This window comes from Megalobrama amblycephala, linkage group LG20 (genome assembly GCF_018812025.1).
Source record: "Megalobrama amblycephala isolate DHTTF-2021 linkage group LG20, ASM1881202v1, whole genome shotgun sequence".
NCBI classification, from domain to species: Eukaryota; Metazoa; Chordata; class Actinopteri; order Cypriniformes; family Xenocyprididae; genus Megalobrama; species Megalobrama amblycephala.
In genome coordinates, this window is record NC_063063.1 from 23,853,780 (window position 1) to 23,879,497 (window position 25,718).

The window sequence follows — 25,718 nt, forward strand, 5'->3', positions numbered from 1 at the left end:
ACTTTGTTTGTGCATATCACCCAAATGGAGGCTTTTAAAATGCAGAGCGGTAAGCAAGCGGAGTTAGGTTTCATGGTCACACTCATATTATCACAGAGACACAATACAGCCAGTGCATGCTGGTCCGTCTGACGCCCACAGTCACTGCTTGAGCGAGCGAACACATCAGCGGAGAGACTAAAGGATGAGATGAGATAAGACAAGATCAAGAGATTGCGCTGGACTGTTTATGGCTGCATATTCATAATTTCAAGAAGACAAAAAAAAAAAAATATCCCTCAACTGCACAGTGGGAGCAGTGTGACTATATATAAGGTCTCCATTAACTAATTAAAAAATTAAATCTATTTAGCCAGTTTTGTTAGCAATCATTTTATCGTTTTCAAACTCGTATGACTTTCTTTCTTCCATGGAACACAAAAGGAGAAGTTAGTCACTACTTTTGTCCTGCTTTTTTGTCCCTTTTAGAGTTTGACAGACCCCATTCACTGTCTGCTTTCATCATTTGACAAGCATTGAAAAATGTTTTTAAATAATATTTATACAAAACATAAAATCAAATATATTGTGTAAAGCACTTATTTTTTTAACTAATACTGCATGACCAGCACATAAAGCACAAACTTATTTTTTTAAAGGTGCAATAGTTGATCTCTTCAGTAACATTTTTTGTTATACTGGATGAAATTCTCCTCATATCTTCATCTTCAATCACTATGTTAAGCGGTCTAAATGTATTTTTTAAAAATATATATCAACTGTGGAAGGCACAGGACCATAAAATGTTCAATGTGTTCGGTCCAAAGGAAATGATAGCATCTGTTCCCTGTCGGTCAACGTGTGTTTGCATACAGTTTGTAAATTTAACAGTAAAATACTGTTAAATTTACAGTTTTTGAAAATAAAAAATAACAAGTCATTGTATAATTTATAGTGAAAAACCATAAATTGACATTCCCACAATTCCCTGTGTGACACTTCACATTTGATGTATTTTCGTTGAAATGTTTCTTCTTAGTTTTTCCTAATCAATTTTGTACATTAGGGTTTTATGTTACATCTAATGTTGTTAAATTAATGTTTATTGTATTTTTAAAATGTCATGTGTGTTACCATGATGGTGTTTAGTGTTTGTGTGAATGACACTCTGTGCACCTTCTATACATTAGTATTGTCCTTCTCAGCTTTTGGAAAAACTGCTTGTGATGAACTTTGATTCATCTTGTGACTCTCATCACCACTGTGTTTGGGGGGTTGTCAGTGTATTACAAAAAGGTACAAAACAGATATTAGTACTTCAATAGGTTACTAAATTTAACATTTTTTTTTACAGTATGTAAAGGAAACAGTTATGAACCGTAATTATTACAATATAAACCTTTAAATTATATGTAAAGTAAACCAAGTAAACTAAGTGCTGTACCGTAAAACCTAAAATGTTGCTACTGTATTTTTTACGGTAAAGTTCTGGCAACCACAGCTGCTGATTTTTTACCGTAAATTTTACAGGGATGTTTGTTTTTTTTACAGTGACCGCTGCGCAGCCTGTTCACACAGGCATCATAATTCTTCAGCGCGTTTCTTATACGCTGTGCAGAGTCAGCGTGAGATTGATAGGTGAACAGCAACAACCTAACTTTCCTTCTGAACCGCCAACAAGTGGCACTGGAAAAGTATCAACCAAAAGAAAGGTAGTGGGGTTGGGGTCCAACGTGCATTCAAGCAACAACGTCTGTTCTCACATCAACACAACATGTATTCATTGTGGTGCTCTCGTGAAGGCGCGTTGAGAATAATATTGTGTAAATAAAGTGGTAAATTATGTTTTTTGTGCAAACAAAGCACCCACATCGTAAAACTGAGGTTAAACCAGTGGAGTCACATGGATTATTTTAAAGGTGCCTAAGAACATGTTATCAAAAGATGTAATATAAGTCTTAAGTGTCCCCTGAATGTGTCTGTGAAGTTTCAGCTCAAAATACCCCATAGTTTTTTTTTTTATTAATTTTTTAACTGCCTATCATTATATATGCGCCGATTCAGGGTACACGGCCCCTTTAAATCTCGTGCTCCACGCCCCAAGAGCTCGCGCTTGCCTTAAACACCATAAACAAAGTTCACACAGCTAATATAACCCTCAAAATGGATCTTTACAAAGTGTTCGTCATGCAACATGTCTAATCGCGTAAGTATAGTATTTATTTGGATGTTTACATTTGATTCTGAGTGAGTTTGAGGTTTTGCTCCGTGGCTAAAGCTAACATTACACACTGTTGGAGAGATTTATACAGAATGTGTTTATGCATTATACAGACTGCAAGTGTTTAAAAAATGAAAATAACGACAGTCTTGTCTCCGTGAATACAGTAAGAAACGATGGTAACTTTAAACACATTTAACAGTACATTAGCAACATGCTAACGAAACATTTAGAAAGACAATTTACAAATATCACTAAAAATATCATGATATCAATGATCATGTCAGTCATTATTGCTCCATTTTCCATTTTTCGCTATTGTCCTTGCTTGCTTACCTAGTCTGATGATTCAGCTGTGCACATCCAGACGTTAATACTGGCTGCCCTTGTGTAATGCATTGAACATGGGCTGGCATATGCAAATATTGGGGGCGTACATATTAATGATCCTGACTGTTATGTAACAGTTAGTGCTATGTTGAGATTCGCCTGTTCCTCAGAGGTCGTTTAAACAAATGAGATTTATATAAGAAGGAGGAAACAATGGAGTTTGAGACTCACTGTATGTCATTTCCATGTACTGAACTCTTGTTATTCAACTATGCTGAGGTAAATTCAATTTTTGAGTCTAGGGCACCTTTAATGATGTCTTTACAACCTTTCTGGGGCTTGAAAGTGGTAGCTGTGTAGGCTGTCAACGGAGGGACATAAAGCTCTCAGATTTCATTAAAAAGATCTTCATTTGTGTTCCGAAGATGAGCAAAAGTTCTACAGGTTTGAAAGGACATGAGAGTGAGAAATTAAATGAAAGAATTTTTATTTTCGGGTGAACTAATAATCCTATGCATTATGCTTCTGCAGTTGCTTCTCCAAGACTGCTAGCAGAGCTCCTAGCATCTCTCCAGGCATCTGCCCCAGCTCCCACAGAGAGAGCCCCTTCCCCCTTGATTCCCCTGCGCTGTCTCTGCGTGCCTTGGACCTCCTGCCTGAGGGACACGGGTAAATCTGCATAGCTGGCTTGTCTGACAGACGGAGATGTGTGTTATTTGGCCGAAAGAGGTATGTGCGAGAGTGGGCGCTCTGTGCCATGGCTGTGCTATTGCTGCCCAACTCTGCCAGTCCTTCCATTTCTGCATGACGTCCGCCTGATTTACAGCACCCTGCGGGGGTCCCCAGCTGCCTGACGCCCACCCTGATACCAACACGCCTGCCCAGGCACCATATGTAGGGGCGAAGCACCTGCTTACATAAAGTGGACGTAAAGATGCAGTAGGCATGATGTTTACAGCAGGTGGACCTATATATATTTATATACTTTTTTATTATCATAGTTGTTGGCAGCAGTAAGGAGTTATGATGGAAAACATACTGAGGATGTATGCAGGGTGTTTAGAGGGGGACAGTCTCAAGTTCCTGATGGATATTGTGCAGGTGAAAAACCAGTGTGGTTTTAGCACAAGCATACGCAGACATACTGATAAATAAGAGTTTGTGGGGGGTTACACAAGTAGTCTTGCCAAGAGTCTTACTCTGCCTTGGAGACAGCAGGTGAATATATATTTATAAACACAGATCGCAAAAACTGTCTGCCTCACACTGACACATTCGCCAGCTACATTTTAAACAGGATTTACAGGGTGTGGATTCAAATATACCCCCATAAAATGTCCATGGTAAAACTGGTTCACCTGGAGTCAGGCGGCACTGAAGTGTCTATCAGTTCATTTCAGGGAGTTGAACTCCGGAGTCCTGTTACTATGTTTTATGACACCCTTCACTTTATATTTCAGCTTTACAGACAAGGAAAAAAAAAACTCTACCCCAGCGGTTCTCAACTGGTAGGTCACGGACAGCAGGACAAAAAAACAATGCTGAATGCAATTAAGAAGATGACAAGTTGCACAAGTCAAGAGTTAATATGGTAATATAAATATATATTCTTGCAAATAAAACTGATATATGCATAATGTGTATCATATATATATATATATATATATATATATATATATATATATATATATATATATATATATATATATATTTCACTGCCGTTAAAAAGTTTGGGATTGGTATGATTTTTAATGTTTTTTAAAAGAAGTCTCTTATGCTCACCAAGGCTGCATTTATTTGATTAAAAAAAAAGTAATATTGTGAAATATTTTTACAATTTAAAATAACTATTATCTGTTGGAATATTCCTGTGGAATATTCATTATTCCAGTCTTCGGTGTCAGATGATCCTTCATAAATCATTTTCTTTCAGCATTTATCTGAAATCTTATTTTTGCTGTTGTTTTGACCTTTCTATTCATCAAAAAAACCAACTGTTTTCAACATGATAATAATAATAAATGTTTCTTGAGCAGCAAATCAGAATATTATAATGATTTCTGAAGGATCATGTGACACTGAAGACTGGAGTAATGATGCTGAAAATTCAGCTTTGCATTAATAAACTAGTAAAGTTTGATTTAAAGAAGTTTTATTTTACTTTTGTACACTAACCAATTTTACTAAACCACCACTGTTATTTTAGTATTATTAATATACTATTGTAGTATTTAGTAACATTTTGAATTAGCTTTTATTTTTTGTTTTTATTTTTTAATTTTTTTTTTTTTTTTTTTTTCAGTTTTATTAATATTAGTGGGCTACTTCAACTTATTTTATTTCAGTTAGTTTATATTTGATTTTATTTTATTTTGGCTTTATTACAATTAATGAAAATTAACAACTACAGAACAGATCACCAATGTAAAAACCTGGTTCCTACAGCAAAACCTGTTGAGAACCATTGCTCTATCCCAACTTGCAGGTAAATCTCATCTGAAAAAAAGAGAGCTTCTCACAATGGCATTAACCAAAGGGGGAAAAGAGAGAGAGAGTAATCAACAAATGCCGTGTTGCGCAAGGGCAGAGTGCAATATAATCGCTGGCACATCGTTCCGCGCACTGACCTGAAAGCGCACACTGAATGTGCTGTGGATGGATATGTTGTGTGCACAGGGGCCCCGGCTGTAAGAGGGATGGATGGGGTGAGCTGGACGGGTTCCATGCCCTTAATCCCCCTCCGCAACCTCTGCGGCATTGGTCTGGATCACCATATCCAGCACTTTCATGCAGCTGACAGCTATTCATTTACACACGTGGCTCATAGAAAGAGAAGCATCAAATTTAGGATGGAGAGAGGGATAGAAAAAGAGAGATGCAGTGCTGGGAAATGTTACTTTCATAAGCACTCCAATTACTTTCTTACAGAAAAAAAAAAACAGCTTAAAACATCCAGGTCTTAGCTGCTCTTCCAGCCTGGTCAGGATGTTCTGTTGGCGGTTTTAGAGAGTTTTGGGGTACTTTTCAGCTGGTCAGGCTGGAAAACAAGCTGGTCAACCAGCTACTCCAAGCTTGGTAACCAATTAGACTAGCTCTGTCAGGCCGTGAGACCTGATCTTAAAGGAAATAAGTTTAGCCAGGTCTAAGATGGGTGTTTTTCTCAGCAGGATATGGCTTAAATTCAAAACTTAACATGTACTTCTTACTTCTAAACACTGGTGATATCTATGGCTGAAGATAGCTTGTCCTTCACAAGCGTTTTTGTTGGGTCTACAAGGTCTACCTCTGTAGAAAACGGCAAATATTCACATACTGATGTCTGTCACTGCCAAACATAAACTAAAGACAGTACAACTGTTTTAGAGCAGTAGCCCCTCTGTAACATTATTCTGTAACATATTTAATAATAGGAAATATAACTGAATCTTGAAACACACAAAAATTAATGTCAAATATGAGCAAATATCTCCAGATCAAGTACATATTACACCACAGAAATGAGGTCTATTCCAGCATTAGAAAATCTTGCAGGCATATCTGTTCAGGAAACAGCTTAATCCTGTGTAATTCTAGGTTAAAGGCATCCTCAAATCCAGTGCATCAGAAATTCAGTAAATGTCAGAAGTGATAAGTGGCAGGTGGATAGTGGATTTAGGGAGTTAGCAGTTTAGGGATATGCAGTGTCTGGATAAGTATTCTGGGAACGCACAAAGACATTGAAAGTCACTGTTGCAAATGTTGTGAAGCTATAGAGGGTGTTGACAGACATTATAAGAACAGGGGATTTTTTTTTCCTAGTTCAGCTATCTAACATATGTTCATGTTTCTCAGCCTGTGCAATTGCTATGTTCAATTCCTAAATCTCTAAATATTCTTGATGCTCTGATTACAGGGGCCTGATGGCATAATTTGTACATAAATCACATTTACTGTCTCAGTGTCTGCTTTGTGTGTGTGTGTTAGCTTGAGCACTTATTTATCTGCCTAGTATCTGCACTTGCAACAAAATTAAACAGTATATCTTACAAAAACAAACCAAACAAGCATTCAGCTCACGTGACAGCAGTGGTTCTGCTCAAATCATATGAAATTCATACACCACTGGTTATTAAAGGGTTAGTTCACCCAAAAAATGAAAATTCTATCATTAATTACTCACCCTCATGCCGTTCCACACCCGTAAGACCTTCCTTAATCTTCGGAACACAAATTTAGATATTTTTGTTGAAATCCGATTAATATTATAAAGCGACGAGAATATTTTTGGTGCACCAAAAAAACAAAATAACGACTTATTTAGTGATGGCCGATTTCAAAACACTGCTTCAGGAAGCTTCGGAGCATAATGAATCAGCGTATCATGATTCGGATCGCTTGCCAAACTGCTGAAATCACGTGACTTTGCCACTCCGAACTGCTGATTCGACACACTGATTCATTATGCTCCGAAGCTTCCTGAAGCAGCATTTTGAAATCGGCCATCATTATATAAGTCGTTATTTTTCAATTTTTTTTGGCGCACCAAAAATATTCTCGTCGCTTTATAATATTAATATTGAACCACAGTACTCACATGAACTGATTTAAATATGTTTTTAGTACCTTTATGGATCTTGAGAACGGAAATGTCATTACTGGCTATGCAGGCCTCACGGAGCCATCGGATTTCAACTAAAATATCTTAATTTGCGTTCCGAAGATAAACGAAGGTCTTACGGGTGTGGAACGGCATGAGGGTGAGTAATAAATGACAGAATTTTCATTTTTGGGTGAACTAACCCTTTAAGATTTTTTAAATATTTTAGAAAGAAGTCTTTTATGCTCACCAAGGCTGCATTTATTTGATCAAAAATACAGTAAAATCACTAATATTGTGAAATATTGTTACAAATGAAAATAACGGTTTTGTACTTAACATTTTTAATCCAACCTATACTTCAAACAAATCTGACTCTGAGCCATTTCTCCAGTCACAATGATGATCCTTCAGTTCTCAAGAAACAAACAATTATTATTATTATCAATGTTGAAAACGTCTTTGAAAATAAAACGTTCAAAGGAACAACATGTATTTGAAATATAAATCTTTTGTAAAATATACAAGTCTTTAATGTCACTTTTGGTCATTTTAATGCGTCCTTGCCTTTTAAAAAATCTGACTGACCCCATTTAACGTTAGGCCTATACTTTTTAACGATGTAGGACACAATTCTGATATTCACAGCACAATTGTAACTGTGATACTGCTTTTATACAACAGTTCTGTAAACAAGAAATTGATATTGAGTAACTTACGTTTTTGAAGTGTCTCGGTTGGTATTTTTCTTCTCCGAAGAAGATACAAACGAAATTATTAGGCCAAAGTCAGAAAAGTCAGCTTTGATAGTCGCCAAGCAACGCAAAAACTAAACGCCGGCCTGGAACTCTGTATAAGTGGAGCGGAGCCCCCGCTCAAAAGCGTTCTGTAATTACTCATATGAAGATCCACTCCGGCTTTCCAACCCCGCCGACGCTCTTGACTTTGAAGCTGCAGATAAAATGACACAACTTCGGCTATCAAAAGACGCTTCTCGCTCTGCTCGTTTCCAGTCACCGAAAAAATTGAGTCGTAGTAGCTATAATCTGAACGCAATGTCTATGAACAACAAGCAAGCAGTGAAAGGTCACTGTGCTGTTGAACACTCGGAAGACCTCTCGGCCAATCAAATTTGAGAACAGGTATGTTGACGTTGAAATTATAATGTATATAAAATTGTATTTTTAATTTTATATTGTTATTATTTGTATTACCTTTACTAAGTTTTATTTTCCCGTCACTGCTTTTATTGTGTTTATTGAATTATGTTTTGGCATACTTTAAAAATTACTTTAAAAAGTGTGCTATGGTGTGTTTTAATGTGCTTTCAGTTGCAGATGTAATGTACTTTATTGGCTTATCAAATGTTTTGTATATTTGTATTGTATTGATAAAAAAACAAATTGATTAAAAAAAAATCAGATAGGCTAAATATGGCTATTCTAACAATACTTCACTAGCATGGCAAATTATGGTGTATTTTTGCAACTGCTGAAGCAGTTGCAAGTTAGATTGTCTCTCTCGCATACATTCCTACCTCTATCTCCATGTACTTGTCCGCTCTCTGCTCGGGCCTTTCACACACCGACAGGTTTGGGACCCCTGAGCAGCATGACACTGCATGATGGATGAGCTCTCGGACCTTCAAACCAACCCCACCATAGGAGGGGTCTGTGTGCGCTCCTCATCTCACCAGCAGCACCTCATTCAGAATGCCAACCCCCCCGCCCCACCCCACCCGCTCCACACACTCTCCTCTCGTCCTCCTGAGAGCCACTCAGCAGGCAGGCCAGAAGAGGTCATGCCGAGGGCAGGACATTTATGAGGTGTAGATATTTGCCTTCTCTCACAAAAACACACTGTGGCATTGACATGGTCTGGTTTTTGCTCTTTCAGGTTTTCAAGTTTCAGGTTCAGTGAGTTGCTGGAATAGCTGGCCATGTCTGATACAGCTAGCAAAAACATAGTATTTGTTTATTTGTGTCAGTATACGTGTCAGGCAGCAGAACATGATCAAATCCTGGAGTGTTGCCCAAAAGATACTGTAAAAGTAAACTGCCTTTATAGCGCAGAAACGAATAAAAAATTCCTCCCCCAGTGGTCACATGAGTCTGTTGCATGGACAGGCCTCCGGCTCGGGGTATGACTGATGTGAGCTCATTAACTCTGGTTCTTATGGTCAGTCTCCCCCTCCAGCACCAAAGTAGTCACAAGCATCCCAAACCTTCCTCTCTGAACTAGGTGACATGGCAAACAGGGAAACCTTGACTGGAAAAAAAAAATAAATAAATAAATAAATATATATATATATATATATATATATATATATATATATATATATATATATATATATATATATATATATATATATATATATATATATATATATATATATATATTTCTTGTGCACCAAATCAGCATATTAGAATAATTTCTGAAGGATCATGTGACAGACTGAAGTAATGATGTAAATTTAACTTTGCCAGCAAGGAAAAAAATACATTTTTTAAATATTACAACAGAAAATCATTCTTTTAAATTGCAATAATATTTCACAATATTACTGTTTTCACTGAGCCTTGATGAGAATGAGAGACATCTTTTAACAACATTTAAAAATCTTAATTATTCCAAACTTTAGTGTATGAAAAATGTTAAAATTAGGCATATGGGTTTTTTTAATTGCTGACTTCTTAATGCATAATATAACACTTTGTGGAAACACAATTAGATATTAAACAGCAGCAAGAAAAAGAAAAAAAAAGGAAATGTTACAGAAGTTTTCCTGCTGTGTTTTGAATATTAATGTGTCTCTAAAAAGCTTTACCTGAAGAACCTGTTTTCACCAATTATTTTGCTCAGGAAAAATAAATTTCAAAATAAGGAGTCATCATGAATGTAAATCACACACAGGATAATCTTCTAATCCTCTCACTTTTCTGGTTGTACATTTAACTGTGTGCATAAACCATCTTCTTCTGGCAGTGTAAAGGTGCATAATACAATTAATGCCTGATGCCATAAGAAAACTTAAGTGGTTCTTTTGAAAACCATCAGGTGCTTCAAAGAATCCAGAAAGGCTGAATTTTTCTGGAATCAATACACTGATCTGAAGAACCTATAGCCTAATGTACCATTAAGATCTTTTTAAATATCCATAAAATCATATATCCAACTCAAAAACATTATTTTTTAGAAAAGGGAGTTCTTTGCTCAATCTAAGGTGCAAAGAGCCTTTGTGTTTAGTGTAGGTCAGTGAATCAACAAAAATATGTAAAGGCCATTTTTCACCGCAAAAGCAAAAGATAAAAAATTATATTTTACACAAAGTAGATCAAGCCTGTTTTAGATTAAGCCTGTTTTAACATCATTACTGGTGATTTTTTGGAGTGAAATATGACATATTCCTAATATTCACTCAGTCTAATCGTTTTAGAATTCAAGCTCTTTTATTGCCTGCAGAATATCCTGTCAAATTTAATGCCTACCATGTTTGCAGACTTCATTTCTCTATATTTCTCCATGTCCTATGCTTCTCCTCTTTACACCTACCTCTCTTTATCTTTCTCTTCTCAAGGCGGTATGCTGTTCATGACCTTACGCTGCCTTCGCATGCTATTGGAAATTTCCTACTTCCCATTTCTAAAGTTGTAATGACGAGCTTGTAGCATTCAACTGCTTTGTTGTCAGAAAGAACTGGATTCATGAAGGACACAAGGTTTATTCTTGCCTGTTTATTGGGAAAATCTTATTAAAGCCAAAATGGTATTTAGCGAGTTGATGTAAACATTCACTGAATTATCCAGATAGCTTGCTGACGATTCTGTAATTTCGGTCAAATACAGGCTATTTTTGCAGTGTATAAAACATACAATACGCTAATTATTCATATATGTAAATATGTACAACTTTAACGACAAGATAAGGCGACGAAACTGTTGTGGAAAAAACTAATAAAGAATAGCATTCACAGCAGCAATCGTTCTCCCCTCCGCCATGTTTAAAGTTTACGGCACGGCCAACTTGGAAACTTGGGTATTACGATTATCCCGAGCTTTCCGGTGGTAAATACAACTCGAGAGGGCATTTATGTCAAATTTTAACTAGGAAACTCTAACTTAAGATAATTCCAATAGCACGTGAAGACAGCATTAGTTAGCCAGCTATCTGCTCTATGCTGTAAAACTGCTGAGCTCAAACTGAACAATAGACAGTGAATACTGTGGATGACTTTATCATTTTTAAAGTTATTAGGCATTTGCAGACAGTGAATCAAGTTTCTGGGTTAAATTTAACAAGACATCAATTTAAGATTATACATTCAAGTAAATTAATGGCTTCAGTATCAAACAAGCTTGAATAAAATACACTGAGGCATGGTAATTTAGATTTTTTAATTAAATGCAACACGAATGCAATAAAATTAAGATAAATAACGTTTTAACAGTGGAAATATCTTAGAGTTATATTCCCCACAAGGTCAAAAAGAACATCCACTGTAAAAATCAGTTCCAAGTGGGTCTCAAATTCAGGTTACACAATGATTCTATTTCCTTTGAGGCTTGGCCAACTTCCTGGCACGCTGGTGGTGCCAGTGCCACCATATCAAGCGTTGAATCCAGTGTTTGTTTACAAAAATACCATTTTTTCTTTTTCTTTCTTTTTCTAATTTTTTTATAGACCCAGAAAGTGACATTACATTTATTTTCACATCAGATTTCTTAAAGCTTTAGCTTCTGCAGTGTAACAGCAACAATGTCATTAAAAAAGTAAGTCATCCTTTAGGATTGAAAGGCATATCTGTCACCTTTTTCACAATTCCAACACGGAACAATCTGTACAGGCTTGCATATTGAACAAATAAGAGTACAACATTGACAATGGAAAAAAACAACAGAATGATTTTTTGGCAAAGCAGGAAGAAAAAGTGACAAGAGGAAATTTTTTAGATTAGATCTATTTTAAACTGCCCTCACTTACAGGTTATGATTGTCCTTCATGATCACGTGACATAGGACAGCAGGAGGCTTCAAGTGCTGGAAGCGTCTGTTCACGCTTTGCATGTCTATACCCACTCCTTGCAGACAAAAAATCCTTGGCCGACACTTTGCTACAACTTTGCTGAAACGTTGTGAGAACATTTCAGCTGTTTTCAAACACAAAAGCATTTGGAAAGCTAAAGTACATCTAAAGTCTAAAGTACATCAGGCAAAATCATTGCAAGTGCCCCTTGTTCATGATTCAGTCTACATATTTATTGCAGTTGGAAGTATGCTAATTCCAAGGACATACTTTGGTTTGTCATTTTGGAGGCCAGATTCCTTCAGTCAGTATTTAAAATGAATTTCCGGACGGTAAAACCACCTCCAAATATGCTATATGGACCTGGCACTTTTAACTTTTTGCTCAAATTGTTACCAATTAGATCACACAAAGACAATGAAATGCAATAGAAACAAACAATTCTTTAGAAGCCAAAATCAAACTCCAAAAGAAAGATGAAATATAGTAATGAAGTGTACACAGACAGCCTGTTTCCTCTGACTGGACTGCATTGTGTCGGTTCGACTGTTTGCTCCATGAGCAGAATGTCTCCTAACCCTCCGTTCCCTCCTATACAACAGTGAAGAGGGTATTCAGTAACTAAGGTTGCCTAAATCATGCCTGTCCCCAAAACAAACCTCCCAAACAAACAGAAAAGTTATTTCATTTTAAAAAAATAACACAATCAAGAGCAATAAAGAGGAATAGAGTTCTCTCTTCATTTATATTATATTTACAGTTTGTTGTTTTTAATATATATTTATATATTTATATATGTACACACATCAAATAAATCAATTGTACAACTATACACCTGAATGAGAAGATAAGCAAGAGGTACAGAAGTGTATGGCTTGACTGGAAAAATCATTCCTTTTGTTTTGTCTGTGTATTTTGTTTGCTCATAAACTGACTTATTAATATATTGACATAATCATTAGCGCCAAAAAGAACAAGAAAAGAACAATAAAAAATCCCTGGTATTGTCAAAAGAGGTTATTAGACTGTACACATGTGAGAGCATCATTCAATTTAGAACACCAGTTAGGCCTCTAATCTCCAGGTTAACACCCATTCCTGTTTGTTTTTTGTTTTTGTTTTTTGTGGCTGATCTCTACATACACACATGGTTCTTCACATATTTGCATACAGCAAAAAAATTACCCTCTCATTCACATCTCCTCTCACGCAAACACAAACAAACAGATCATACCACAGCTCAAAGTAACAGTGTATTTGGTCCTGCTGGGATATTTATAAGTCCTGGTGACATCAGTTTGACGTGATTAACCAGTGAAGATCTTTCTGAAAGAACTTTCCGCAAATCCAAAATTTCAGTCAGTGTTTTTCACCTCCGATCCATGTCCGTCAGTCTAAATATCTTACTCTGAAGAAATCCAGTGCCTTTTTCACTAATAGATAAAAAAATATTCCATGTCTGTGGAGCCTTCATAGAGTGATCACCATGAGTTGTCCTCCCCACAATCCTTTTGATAATATACTGTTACTTTAAGAGTAGAGATGAAAGTGGCTGCAGAAACCCATGGCTGTGGGTTAAGCTCACTTTTCACATCATGCTAGTTTTGTATCTTGGATAAGACTGGCCTGATTGTCAGCCATTTCTTGTATCTCACGATTTCAGTAGTGCATTCACCCATTTTCAAACGTTAGCAGATGATCGACTCTCCCTCTGCCGTCACCAGCTGGCCACTGGTGGGGTCGTAAGTTCCAGCCAGATAGTATAGATCTTGACTGTTGCTGTTTGGTTTCCTGATCCGGCTCAGGCGCTCATATTCAGCTCTGCTTACCACCTGGCACTTATGGGAGATGGTTTGGACGTCGTTTTCGTCCTCATGGGAACTTTGGTAAAGGGCATGCTGTGAAGAGAGAGGAAAAGAAGTTTTAGGTCTGCAAAGTCTACCTTAAGTCAATCAAAACCAAACAAGACTTCTGGTCACTACTGTACCTTCCCATCCCGGTGCCTTTTTCCAAGTTTGGTCTCCTCAGGGTGGTAGAACCACTTTACTTTGACTACCATGTTGCTGGACCAGGATTCCCATAGACTCTCGATGCGACCAATGAAGGGGAGGTGGGGTCGACCAGCAGAGAGGAAAACTGCACAGTCTCCAACTCGGACGGTGTCTTTGCCCCGAACGATGGCCTTGTAGAAGAGCTTTCGGGCTTTTCCTTTCAAACCCCGTCTCTGTTGAGAAGAAAGTAAAGTTTAAGGGACTTTTCCCCAAACTACAACCATTTTGGACTGGGATTAAAACAGAAAAATCAGAACAGGAAATTACCTGAGTGGGGTTCCCAGACCACCTCCACAGCTGCCGTCCTGGCATGAATGAGGATGAGTTGGGTGGACCCTCTGAAGATGGTATCTTCTGTTTTTTAGGGAAGTCTTTGGAAGATTTGGACTGTACTACAGAGGAAGAGTTGTTGGCAATCTCCTTTCTCCTTGGAGGTTTTCCTGTACTACTATTGACTGCACCCTTTGAATTAGGGATAGTTATAGTTTTGGCTCCAAAAGTGTGTCGTGGTTGGGAGGTGGGAGGTTCAGGATGCTGCTGTTGTTGGAGCAATGTGTGATGAGAAGAAAGGCAACCCTGAAGCAGAAGCCGTGATGCCTCTTCTTCATCCGAACTGTAGGACGAGTCATTGTCAGACGAGCAGATGCTAGAGCTGGACAATGAGCCTGAACTAGATGCGCTGGAGGACCCTGAGGACGACGACGAAACAGAAAGACGAGACAGAAAGCGTCCATTGGAGCGCATTGCCGCCCTTCTGGCATCATCTTCCTCATCTTCATCCTCATCCATATCTGAATAGGAGCTTAGGCAGTCGCTGTGGCAGTTTGGCCCATAATCTGCATATTCACTAAGCCCAAGACCCTGAGGGTGCTTACGCATGTCTGAGGAACCTTTGAGAATATGGCAACTGTTCCTTTTGGCATCTTTGACTAAAAGAATGGACTGGGAGTAGCCCATTGTTGAGGTCAGTTCTCCTACTCCTTTGGCTCCAAAGCCCTTTTCCATTCGTCCACCTCTTTGTACCTCTGGGTTTCCAAGAAGCAACAATGCTTTTCCATTCTTAGTCTTGGGGGACGTTACCCCTTCATGGTCCAGTTTGACAAGAAATTCCTTCCTGTCTCCTATCTTTCTACCCCGTAAACCAGGGACGCCCTTGTGATTAAGAGGCAGACCTGTTGCCAACTGCTGATTTCCAAAGGAAGTGCAACCATTCGCAATGCTGCTGAAGGAGTCCACCTCAAAGGAAGTGCTGAAGATGCCTTTGGCTGGAGTGGTCATGGTGGAGCTAAGTAAGGGGAACATGTCTGACTCCTTTCCTCTCAGAGCTTTCTTTGTTAACCCGTTAAACTGGAACAAATCCATGGAGGGTTTCCTCCTGGACATGGCAGCAACTGGCCAGCCAAGAAGAGGGGAAGCGGTTCCAGTCACATTCTCAGAAGCACAACTCTTTGATGATGCATTGACAGATTTTGGCCTTCCTGTTGAGGAAGATAAACAAAGGTATTGCTATGGGGATGTAGGAAAACAACCCTGCTATCAATGCTAACATATTTGCATTTTCCAAGCTCCACTTACTATAATATTACCTTCAGCCCCTTAGAGAAAACAGATACAAACAAATATGCCTGACATGATGAGAGTCTGATGGCTCCATGTTGTTGTACTGTTGCAGATAACATCTGCTGTGTTGGAGCTGTTGGACTGGTAGTTCAGGGCTTTAAGTCAGACTCTATAGTTAAGTGGTGTTCAACCTTGACGTCAGTTTCCCTCATCCATTTGTTCAGTCAAATACATCTCCATTAGTCAACCGAACCCTGATCTCATCAGTGCTGATGTGTTAATTGCACAGGGTCATTAAAAGTAATGAAGGAAAATGCTTTTTCTTCCATATTTATACAGATTATTCAACCTAACGTCCGATAAGACTTTTCAGGCTCTTGACAAACACTAAATAAACCATTTGGTGGGTGCGTCAGTTCCAGGAACAAGAACCAGGAAAGGTAGTGAAGCATGTCCTTAAGGGACAAACAGATTGAGAAACATCTACCCAACAAGTTTCCCTGACAGACCTTGTGATAAATTACTAAAATCACGAAGACCTGTTGTGGAATCTTGTTTGGTAGATATTTCTCAATGTGTCTCTTTGAAACAACATGTTTTACCTCTTTCGTTGCAGGTTAAACGGAACACCTGGGGGATGTATGCGAATTATAAAAAGATTTTAGTCTTAGATGATGCAAGAAGCATTCATTTAAAATGTGTAACTAAAATGATTTGAATCTAATCAATGTGGAATTTGGAAAGTCATGAGAATGAGGATGATGCAGCTGTCATCACGCACCTGGCTTGGCTTTAACAACATTCTTCCTGGGCTCCGTGTTAGCGGAATGCTCTGAGGACACATCAGCCTGCGGAGTTATTTTCTCTTGAGAGGAAATCTTCCTTCTGCGGCACCTAGGTGAGGCCAGGTGGGCTGGTGATGGCTCTGCACCTGCAGTACATCGGCAATGCCACAGGCTTAATGACAAGAACGGAATCTTGGCACACTGTCTAGCACTGTTAACATGAGACAATTTGTTTGTATTGGAGATGAAATCTGTTCATGTGCAGAAACGTACAGTGGATTTGGTAGCCTGGCGGAAGCAGACGAATGCTCGAAAGAGAAATCCATCCCCGGTCTCCATCGTCAAACTCTACCATGACACTGCCCTCCTTCTGTTCCTCACCTGGACCTCCTATGGAAGACACAGATGTACAGCTTTAAACAGAATACATATGATTGTATTTGTGTTTGAAAAAATTATTTAAAAAAATTATTAGCAATGCTTATGATAAAATAATTTTGGGACTAATTTAAACATACATTTATGAGCTCATAAAAAATAATAAGTTGACTATCTGAGCCTTAAAGCTGAAGTGTATAATTTCTGCATAATTAGCAGCAGAGATGTATTTCTTGAAATTGTGACATTAAATTTTAAAACTGCGACTTTATCTTAATTGACTATTTTTAGTAACTGTGCCATTTTCTTTTAATTGCTACATTATACCTGAAAATGTGAATTTATATCTTATGTATTTCAAATATTCAGTATTTTCACAACTTTTTTTTTTTTTTTTTTTTTTACATTGAGTTGGAAATGGGCTTCCATACGAAACAACTTTCAACTTTCAAAAAACAATTAAAAAATAAAAAACTGTTTATCAACAAGTATCTTGGTTGCTTTTGAGTGTTAGATGGGGACTTTGTGTGTGTGTGTGTGTGTGTGTGTGTGTGTGTGTGTGTGTGTGTGTTTGCGAGAGAGAAAGAGAAAGAGAGAGAGAGAGAGAGAGAGAATGATCTCACCTCGACGAACATATCCAGGATACAAACAGCGCGAGCGTTCACTCCAGTAAGCGCACACTCTTGTTCCAGCCGTCAGAGTTTCCACCGTCTCCGGCTGCACATCTAAAACCTGAAACACATGGATAACTTTAAAAATTAACCATACATATCTTGCAGACAGACGGCTTATCAAGCATAACAAGTTGATTTAGTTAAAAGACACACATGAAGAATATGAGACATCCACTTTGCAAAAGCATGGATATTTTTGAGGCCTTCCCTTGAGGCAATTACAACCATGGGTATACCTTTCTCAAGAAATGCTGTTTGTTGATTTTGGTCTCATACTGAACGAGAATGAAAAAAGAGAGAAAAATCAGCATTGCTGAATGGAGAGTTTGCTTTGAAATAATGGAATAAAAGAGCACAGAGGTGAAAAAGGCCTAAATCGATGACTTTATAGTGAGGCTGCCAGCTCCCCTCCCACTACACAGAGCACATGCACTGAGGGCTCTTTTAGGCCTAGTTCAAACGTGTCTGCTGTAGATACAGCCCTTTTGACAGACAGAGCAAACGGGGAGTTTTTGGCCAGGATATGCAGGGAATGGTGTTGGAAGCAAAACCACTGATAAGAAGTCTTAAAAGCAGCACAGGAAAAAGGAGGTATCACTGAATCGGGGGGCTAATGCTAGTGGCTAGCAGTGTCTCTATGAAATCTGACTTTTTAAAAAAAGGTATTTGTAGATTGAGTCCCCTGAAAAGTATACTAGTATAAATGTTAGTTTCTATCAATTCACTGCTATTTTTTTAGTGTACCATCTAGCCCAATATGGCGATTGGTTGCTTTCAACCAATGGCATGCGTTTGGGGCATGACTATCTGTTTATCCGACCAATGACGGAAAGGTGAATGCTTAGGCAGCCTGTTTGAATATAGTCATTATTTTTGCAATTTGTTTGGTGCAGAAATTACCCACACCATCTTTAAGTCCAGAGGAAATCTGGGAGTAATACACTTGATATATAAATATAAATATACTTTTATATTCCATATAACTTTATCACAGTAACCTGAGCTTGATTTTAGCCGTTTATAATTGATTGGATTGTGAAAAGTGGGATTTATACACCAAAATGGATATTGCATTAAGGATTTCATTATTTTGCATTATTTCATGTTGACTTTATGCAAACCTGAGCTGTGTTCGCTTTGTAATTCCACACTAGTTCCAGTAAAGCTGATACACAAACATACACACAAGAACAATGCTGCAGGCTTATGGGTGAGTCCAATTTTGTGGGAGTAGACTGTAGCGTTCAGTGTCAAAGCCTTTACTGTGCTAGCCTTCAGTGAGAATATAGCGCTCGCTCTCTGTCTTTCTGTTCTCCCAGCTTTATCTCTCCCACAACTATGCACAATCACATCCAACACTGACACAAATGACAACCTCCTCTCTTTGTTTTGCATTTTGTGAACAATCAAGAGCTTTTTGTGTTGCAGCTTGTGGATTGTATCAAGAAGAGATATCGTCAGATGTTTTGTGTACTGTACTGAATTTGAGAGTTGCATAGAGCATGCTCATTAATACGTCTTTGAGGGAGACTGGGGACGGGTGGGTAGAGCTTGCGATAGGCAGTCCCTAGGCAGCGAGACACTTTTTTTTCTCCAGCCCATGATACTGAGAGAGATGAATGAGAGAAGTAACGCATGTAATGTATTCAAATGAATGCATGCTGACAAAGAGCTGTTGGTTTACGGTGTGTAATCAGCTCCCTTTTTCCCCGTCGGCTTAGATAAACTATGCGTGTAAGTGCAACCCGCAGTTCAGCCCCATAGATGTTCCTAAATAAGATAAATAAATAAAAAAGGGATAAAACATGGTTTTCTGTACGTCCTCCTGAGGGGCCACGCAGAACTAATAAGGAACAGTTATATACAGTCACAATGTGAAACTGTATATGCAGGAATGTAGTGGACTGCTGGACCACATTAGGAGCAGCTAAGCTAAGAGTACTTTTTAAAAAAACAACCAGGCTATATTAGTGATATAAGAGTTCCTAAGGTTGTCAACCTTCCTCTATCACAACCAGATGCCGAAATGTTCCTTTACTGATGAATTTGTGCTCAATGAGATAAGAAATGAGCAATAAAAGACGCAAATGTAAAAGAATGCCTAAAGTTGGATCGGAGTCCTTCACACACTGATCATAGCAGTTTACACGCTTCATGGCTAAGTAACTGCCTATCGGAGCACACTCACACAACCCCAGATGGTATGTTCCTAACTGCTTTAGCAGAGAAAGTCAGAGCTGGGATGGATCCAGCCTTGAGCTGATGGGGCTCTGGGGGAGAACAAGGGGTCTGTGAGAGCCTGTGAGGGTGGCCTGAAGGGCTGGTTCAGCCCGAAGCCTGTATGGGAAGATGGAGAGAGTCTTTGGGGGAATGAGTCCCCTGAAGAAGCTTTTTAAAGGGTCTCACCGCTTCCTGAAGCAGCTGCTCCAGAGAGTAGATCCTCGGCCTGTTTCCACGCTCTCCCTCCACGACAACACTATAGCTGAAGAGACAAAAATTCTGAACTGTAATTTTCCATCTATCCATTTATTTATCTATCTACCTATCTACCTATCTATCCATTGTTCAATCCATCTATCTATCGATCTGTCGTTCATTCATTCCATCCATCCATCCATCCATTTATCTGAAAGTCTCCATTAATCCATCCATCCATCCATCCATATCTAACCATCCATCCATTTATCTGCACCTCTCCATTAATCCATCCATCCATATCTAACCATCCATCCATCCATACATGTTTTTTTTATATTGAAAACACATGGTTGTTGTCTTACATATCAGGCAGGTCCAGTGTATGTACATAGGCAGCGTACAGTAACTCGTCCTCTTTTGAGATTAACACTTTCAGCCCATCCTTCAGGATTTCTTTGGTGAGAATGCAGTTGGGCAGGGCTGGTTGTAACAAAGACAGATTAAAGTGAGAGCTCATCCTCCTTTCACCACATTCACACCTTCTTGACATGCACAGAGTTGCGTGTGAATGTAACAGCATTATCTGTTTGTATGTTTCTTACCCGGCAATGCACTGCCCATCGGCTCTGGTTCCTCCTCCTCATCGTCTTCATCTTCCTCTCCCTCTGAGAAGCTGCTGTCGTCATCCATCCGGAATCCCTCATCTGCAGCAAAGCTCTCCAGCAAACGACTGACTGCTCGTCCCTTAGCCTGCTAACAGTCACAAAATGGCATGTGAGTCTCACACACATACTCACACACTCTTAATGGCCCCGGAGAGAGTGATTCAGGGCTCCAACATTCGTTCAAACTCCCATACAAATATATCATAACCTCTTGCACCTTAACAGGTCCATTCTTGTGCACAGCCCTTGGTACTTAACATTGCTCAAAAAAGCTGTCATATATTAATGTGATGGAGGTTTCGTCACTTGGGGTGATGCTGTTCGGTTTTCATTTTACAAGTGTGTCTCTAGGGCGAGGCCCAGGTGAAGAATGATGCGTGTCTTTGTTCTCTATCGCGCTCTTTGAGCAAAGCGGGAATTCTCCCCGCCCTCTGATTAGGCAGGCAAAGTCCCCTCGCATGCCTCGCTGATGACCTCACAAAGTGCCGACAGTGACAGCCTTGACACCTACGGTGTAAATCCTTTCAAAACTATTGACTGTTTTATTTAGACAATGCATGATTCAGCCCGTGAATTAGCAGGCGGATCCCATCTTATCTTTATTGTGAGTAGATTTACGAGAGCCCCTGACAGGACAAACCACATGAGAATTGCATAATCCTTCTCGGAGGGATGACTTTTTATGGGTGCCAAGAGGGCAAGGCGGATAGATCTAGGCCACTAGGGGCTAATTCGCTATGTGGCGCTGCAGCCTCGCTAGATCACACCAACGTTCAGTTCTTATAAATGAGCTCAAAAGCTCCTAGAATTGCTGGTCACCAGCATACATTTTTTTTTTTTGGAAGTGACCATAGCCGGATTTCCACCGCAGGAACTTTCCCTTAGGAACTAGGGACTTTGGGGTGGTACTCAAGTGTGTTTCGACCAAAGGAACCAGGGTTTAAATGAAGTTCCGGGTAAAAATTCCCCCTCAGAAAGTACTTCTTTTTCAAAGTTCTGCAACTTTCGGGGGTGGGACTTGAACACTGAACATGCTGATTGGTTGAGTTCACGCAGCATTTTATTTCATTTTTAAAAGTCTGTTGTGGTGCGTGCAGTAAGAGTTGTTTGCTATTCGAACCAACAATGGAGTTTAAAAAATACGACCGATGGACCAGCAACGAGGTTCAGGCTTTAATAATCTTATATGCGGAGGACGAAATCCAGCTGGAACCGGAAAGTCGCGTCAGGTCTGGGGGGGAAAAAGTTCCTGGTTGGAAATTTCGGTGGAAAAGCGGCTCATGTTAGTCATCCAATATCCATGGAAACTGAGCGGAGGAACCATTCCATACCTGCTTGTTTCTGATTCGTCTGCTCCAAGTGATGTCATCATACTGAGACGACAGTGCTTCCAACCAACAGCTTTTCCTCTGAAACAACCATAAGGGATATGTTAGCACTGTTAGAGCCTTGTTTGTAGTTAGTTTACCAAAGAAATCCAACAAAACATAGCTAATACCTTTCCAAGAAGCACTGCGCTCTTCCTGGTGGTGATTTCTCGTGCAGTAGGTGAGGTCTTGAGGACCCTAGTGTGGTCAAAGGTGTTCTCTCTTGACCCCTCTCTCCATCTGGGGCCGGTCAATCTCCTTTCCTCCTCCAGTTCTGAGTGGTTATGGTCAGCACTGACCAGGGCTGACCTACAGGGGGCCTTCCTTCTCTTCACCTCTTCTTTAGTGATGGACACATTCATAGACCCTGGAGGGAAGACCAAAAAAATAAAATAAATTAAAAATGACAGTGAAAGATGAGTGTTTGTGAACTAAGGTGATATCCATCAATCCCTGCTGTCTAATTAAACAAGGATGTAACATTTACCGAATCCCTGTCTTTCTGTTTTGTTCTTGGCTTTCTGATTGGCCTCAAGCTTCACGATGGAGCATTGTGAAGGACGGCTGACTCCAGACAGTTGCTCTTTAGATGATAGATTCTTGATGCCCTCTGCCCCTTCCTCGCTGTCGTAGATGCCGTCATCTTCCTCCTCTGTGAAAATGATGGATCGATTGAATGCATTGACATCTTGACTGGACTACAGTTCACAGCGGGCATCTGAATCGGTCATGGTGAATGCAGCCTGACGATTCCTCTCACTGTATGATTTGTTCGATATTTAGCAAAGTTCATGAAATGGGTGCCAACTGTGGCTGTAACTGTCAACGTTCACAGGAACTGTGGCAGTCAGAGAAGTCTAGTCACTGACAGGTTTGACCACCAGACCTTTGCTTCCCACAAGCATTTGCCTTACAGCCACACATACATTACCATTCCAAGTTTGGAATCATTATAAAACAATGTTTAAAAAACAAAAACAAATGTGTTCTTCAAACCTTCTAATGAATTTTGGGATATTGCACACAATTTGCAAATAAAATGTATAAAATTTACGAAACTTGAGGTGGATACATTTTTTATTCAGTAAGAATACATTTTAAGTGATTTTTTATAATTTGATAAAAAGAGACACAATGGTTTCCCCACAGTGCTGTTATTAACTAAAACTAAAACTACTTTTAAAAAATTAAGCTTAAATATAAATAATAGATGAAAAACTAAAAAAACTTGCCTTCGCCACTAAGTTGAAGTGCTAAAACTACTAAAACTAAAGCTTAAATAAAAATAAATATAAGCTAATTAAACGTCTAAAATTGCAAACATTGCTTCGCCAATACCAACAACTTCCATTTCTATTTTGTACCAATTTCCCCAGAAGTGATGATTTTGCTCTCTTGATATAACTTAAGTTCTTAATATGGATGGAAACAGCTATTGACACCATCTGCATTCTAGCTGTCAGTTTATTAACATTCAGATAAAGTTACATCTCATACTTTTTGTGGCACTGTTTTTGTATCATTTTGTATTTTGTACAGTATTTTTGATAACTTTTGAATTTGAATTTCTTACAAAAACATCCAAATGCCTTTGTGATTCCCAATTTTTGAGCGGAAGCGTATACACACCAAGTCATACTCATAAGCTTGGGTGTCACAGATACTTATTGGCAGATGCCGTCTGTGGGCTATGTGTCTCGCATGGAGCGGAGATGGCACGGTGGCAAGCAGTGTCGGGTGTCAACACAGTGCTGACACACTTGTCACTTACAAGGCACTCGTCAACACTCTCGCAAGCTCGTGAAATGTGAAAAGGATAACTTTCAGGGCAATTAACAGAGCGGCAACAACACCGCCTAGCTCGACCGCAGGCGTAGCTCACATTAGCGTTCATTACTGCTATGATTTCATTTCCACTTTGTTCACTTACAGAGGTGTGTTAGCACAAAGTCTGGACTAAAATGTGTAGCGGAACTGGGGCGGTGGAGGGAGTGTAGCTCTTTTTTCCCTATAGGTGTGGCATTTTGAATGCAGTATGATGCAGGCTAGCATTACAGCTCGGGTTTTGCCCAATGCATGCCTGAGGAGGCATCGTTAATTCTTTTTAATGGCATGACAGTCGAGCAGGGAAATGAGAGGGTTCGCTGATCGTCATGCCGGGATGCATCTCTCTCGGCCCATAACTCACCTGTGTCGCTGTCGGACGGAGAGGTGCCCTTCTCGGTAGCTTCTAGCTTGCTATCAATCACAGCCGTATTGCACATCAGCTGCTGAGTCCGAGTTGGCAGGGATGAAATGCTCAGGATGGCCTTTGACCTCACACCTCTTCTCATCATAGTCCGCTTCCCTTCTGATCCCTGATGGACTGCTGCCCTACTGCCTGCTGGGATAGAGCAAATGTTCTTCAAATTTCTAAATCATGTACAGTAATCTAAACATGAATGCAATTAAAAGTCATTTTGTCACATACATCTAGTATGTTTACCTGTGTCACTGTTCTCTGCAGTTTTGTTACAATGTGTGTGTTCTTCTTTTCCACTGTGCTCTCGGGACAGATGTTCCGTAATAGTACTCTGTGTATTTGTCTCTCTGTGACACAACAGGTTCACCAGTCTCGATCCACGCTTGGCTTTGGCTTTCTGCTTCAGCTGTGAGCAAGCTTTCTGCTTAAACTTAGTGCTCAACAGTCTTGGCCTGCCTCTTGGCCTACAGTGAGCCTTCATCTGTAACAAAGAGAGGAAGAGAAATAAACCAAAGTCAGGATTCGTGTTGCATTTTTACAATGCTTGCAAGGCAGTACTGTATTTATGTTCCTCAACCAATTCTCCTCTAAATATTTCATATTTTTTTGTCACTGCATAACTATATACTATTGATGTTTGTCTCTTTCACTTCATTATTATTAATATGATTAAATGTTATTTCTAATATATGAACTGATGCATTATCTGTTAACCAATAAATGATTTATTTAACAAGAAAAAAAAGTAATAATAATTTTAAAGAATTTTTCTTTTAGGTATTGGTATACCTAATTGTGATCTTTTGTAATTGGTCAAAATTGTGATGGGTCTTCCATTTTATACATGTATTTAACCATGTGAGAGGAAAAAAAACACTAACCAATGGAGAGAAAACGGTGACATTTCAAAAAACAAAGAATTATAAAGAAATGTAGAATTCAAGTTTGAAAATCATGTGACTTACACTAAGAATGTTTGGCATTCAAAATCCTACTCACAACAATTACATAATTGTGATATTTACTGGTCTTTTTTCTTGCATTTATTTGAATGTTGAATTGTGATGGATTTTTTTCTTTCTTACATGTATTTAACCATACGACAAAACAAACAAACAAACAAAAAACACTAACCAACCAACCAACCAACCAACCAAACAAACATCAAAGCAACAAGCAAAAATAAAATAAAATTAAATTAAAAAATATAAAATAATACAATTTACAATGCAAAAATTTGTACATTTTTAAAATCAAACCAATAATGATGGCATAATTTGATAATAATTGTGAACTGGTCCCATCGTGCATTTAGTTGAATGCTAAATAGTGATGGGTCTTTCCTTTCTTGCAAGTATTTAACCATGTGACAGAAAACCAACTAAAACAAAAACTACTGAGCATCACGAGAACAGCAAACTTTAAGGTGACATTTTCAAAACCATACAAA

General features: G+C 38.9%; 1 protein-coding gene across 8 annotated transcripts in view; it reads right to left on the bottom strand.

Annotated features, from left to right (window-relative positions):
- Positions 1-11,486: 11,486 nt before the first annotated feature.
- bahcc1b (BAH domain and coiled-coil containing 1b) overlaps positions 11,487-25,718 on the bottom strand; it is a 163,356-nt gene continuing 149,124 nt past the window's right edge. For 6 of the 8 annotated variants that reach the window (XM_048169791.1, XM_048169796.1, XM_048169790.1 and 3 more), the window contains 14 exons: positions 24,512-24,749; positions 24,215-24,409; positions 22,514-22,678; positions 22,158-22,393; positions 21,991-22,068; positions 20,597-20,747; positions 20,357-20,474; positions 19,983-20,058; positions 17,526-17,634; positions 16,798-16,914; positions 16,521-16,670; positions 14,447-15,657; positions 14,116-14,352; positions 11,487-14,026 (listed from right to left, as the gene is read on the bottom strand). In XM_048169791.1, the coding sequence (XP_048025748.1) occupies positions 13,817-14,026; positions 14,116-14,352; positions 14,447-15,657; positions 16,521-16,670; positions 16,798-16,914; positions 17,526-17,634; positions 19,983-20,058; positions 20,357-20,474; positions 20,597-20,747; positions 21,991-22,068; positions 22,158-22,393; positions 22,514-22,678; positions 24,215-24,409; positions 24,512-24,749 (3,291 nt within the window). In that variant the 3' untranslated portion in view covers positions 11,487-13,816. The remainder of the gene's footprint in view (positions 14,027-14,115; positions 14,353-14,446; positions 15,658-16,520; positions 16,671-16,797; positions 16,915-17,525; positions 17,635-19,982; positions 20,059-20,356; positions 20,475-20,596; positions 20,748-21,990; positions 22,069-22,157; positions 22,394-22,513; positions 22,679-24,214; positions 24,410-24,511; positions 24,750-25,718) is intronic. The other 2 variants (XM_048169794.1, XM_048169795.1) reach the window with 2 other exon arrangements.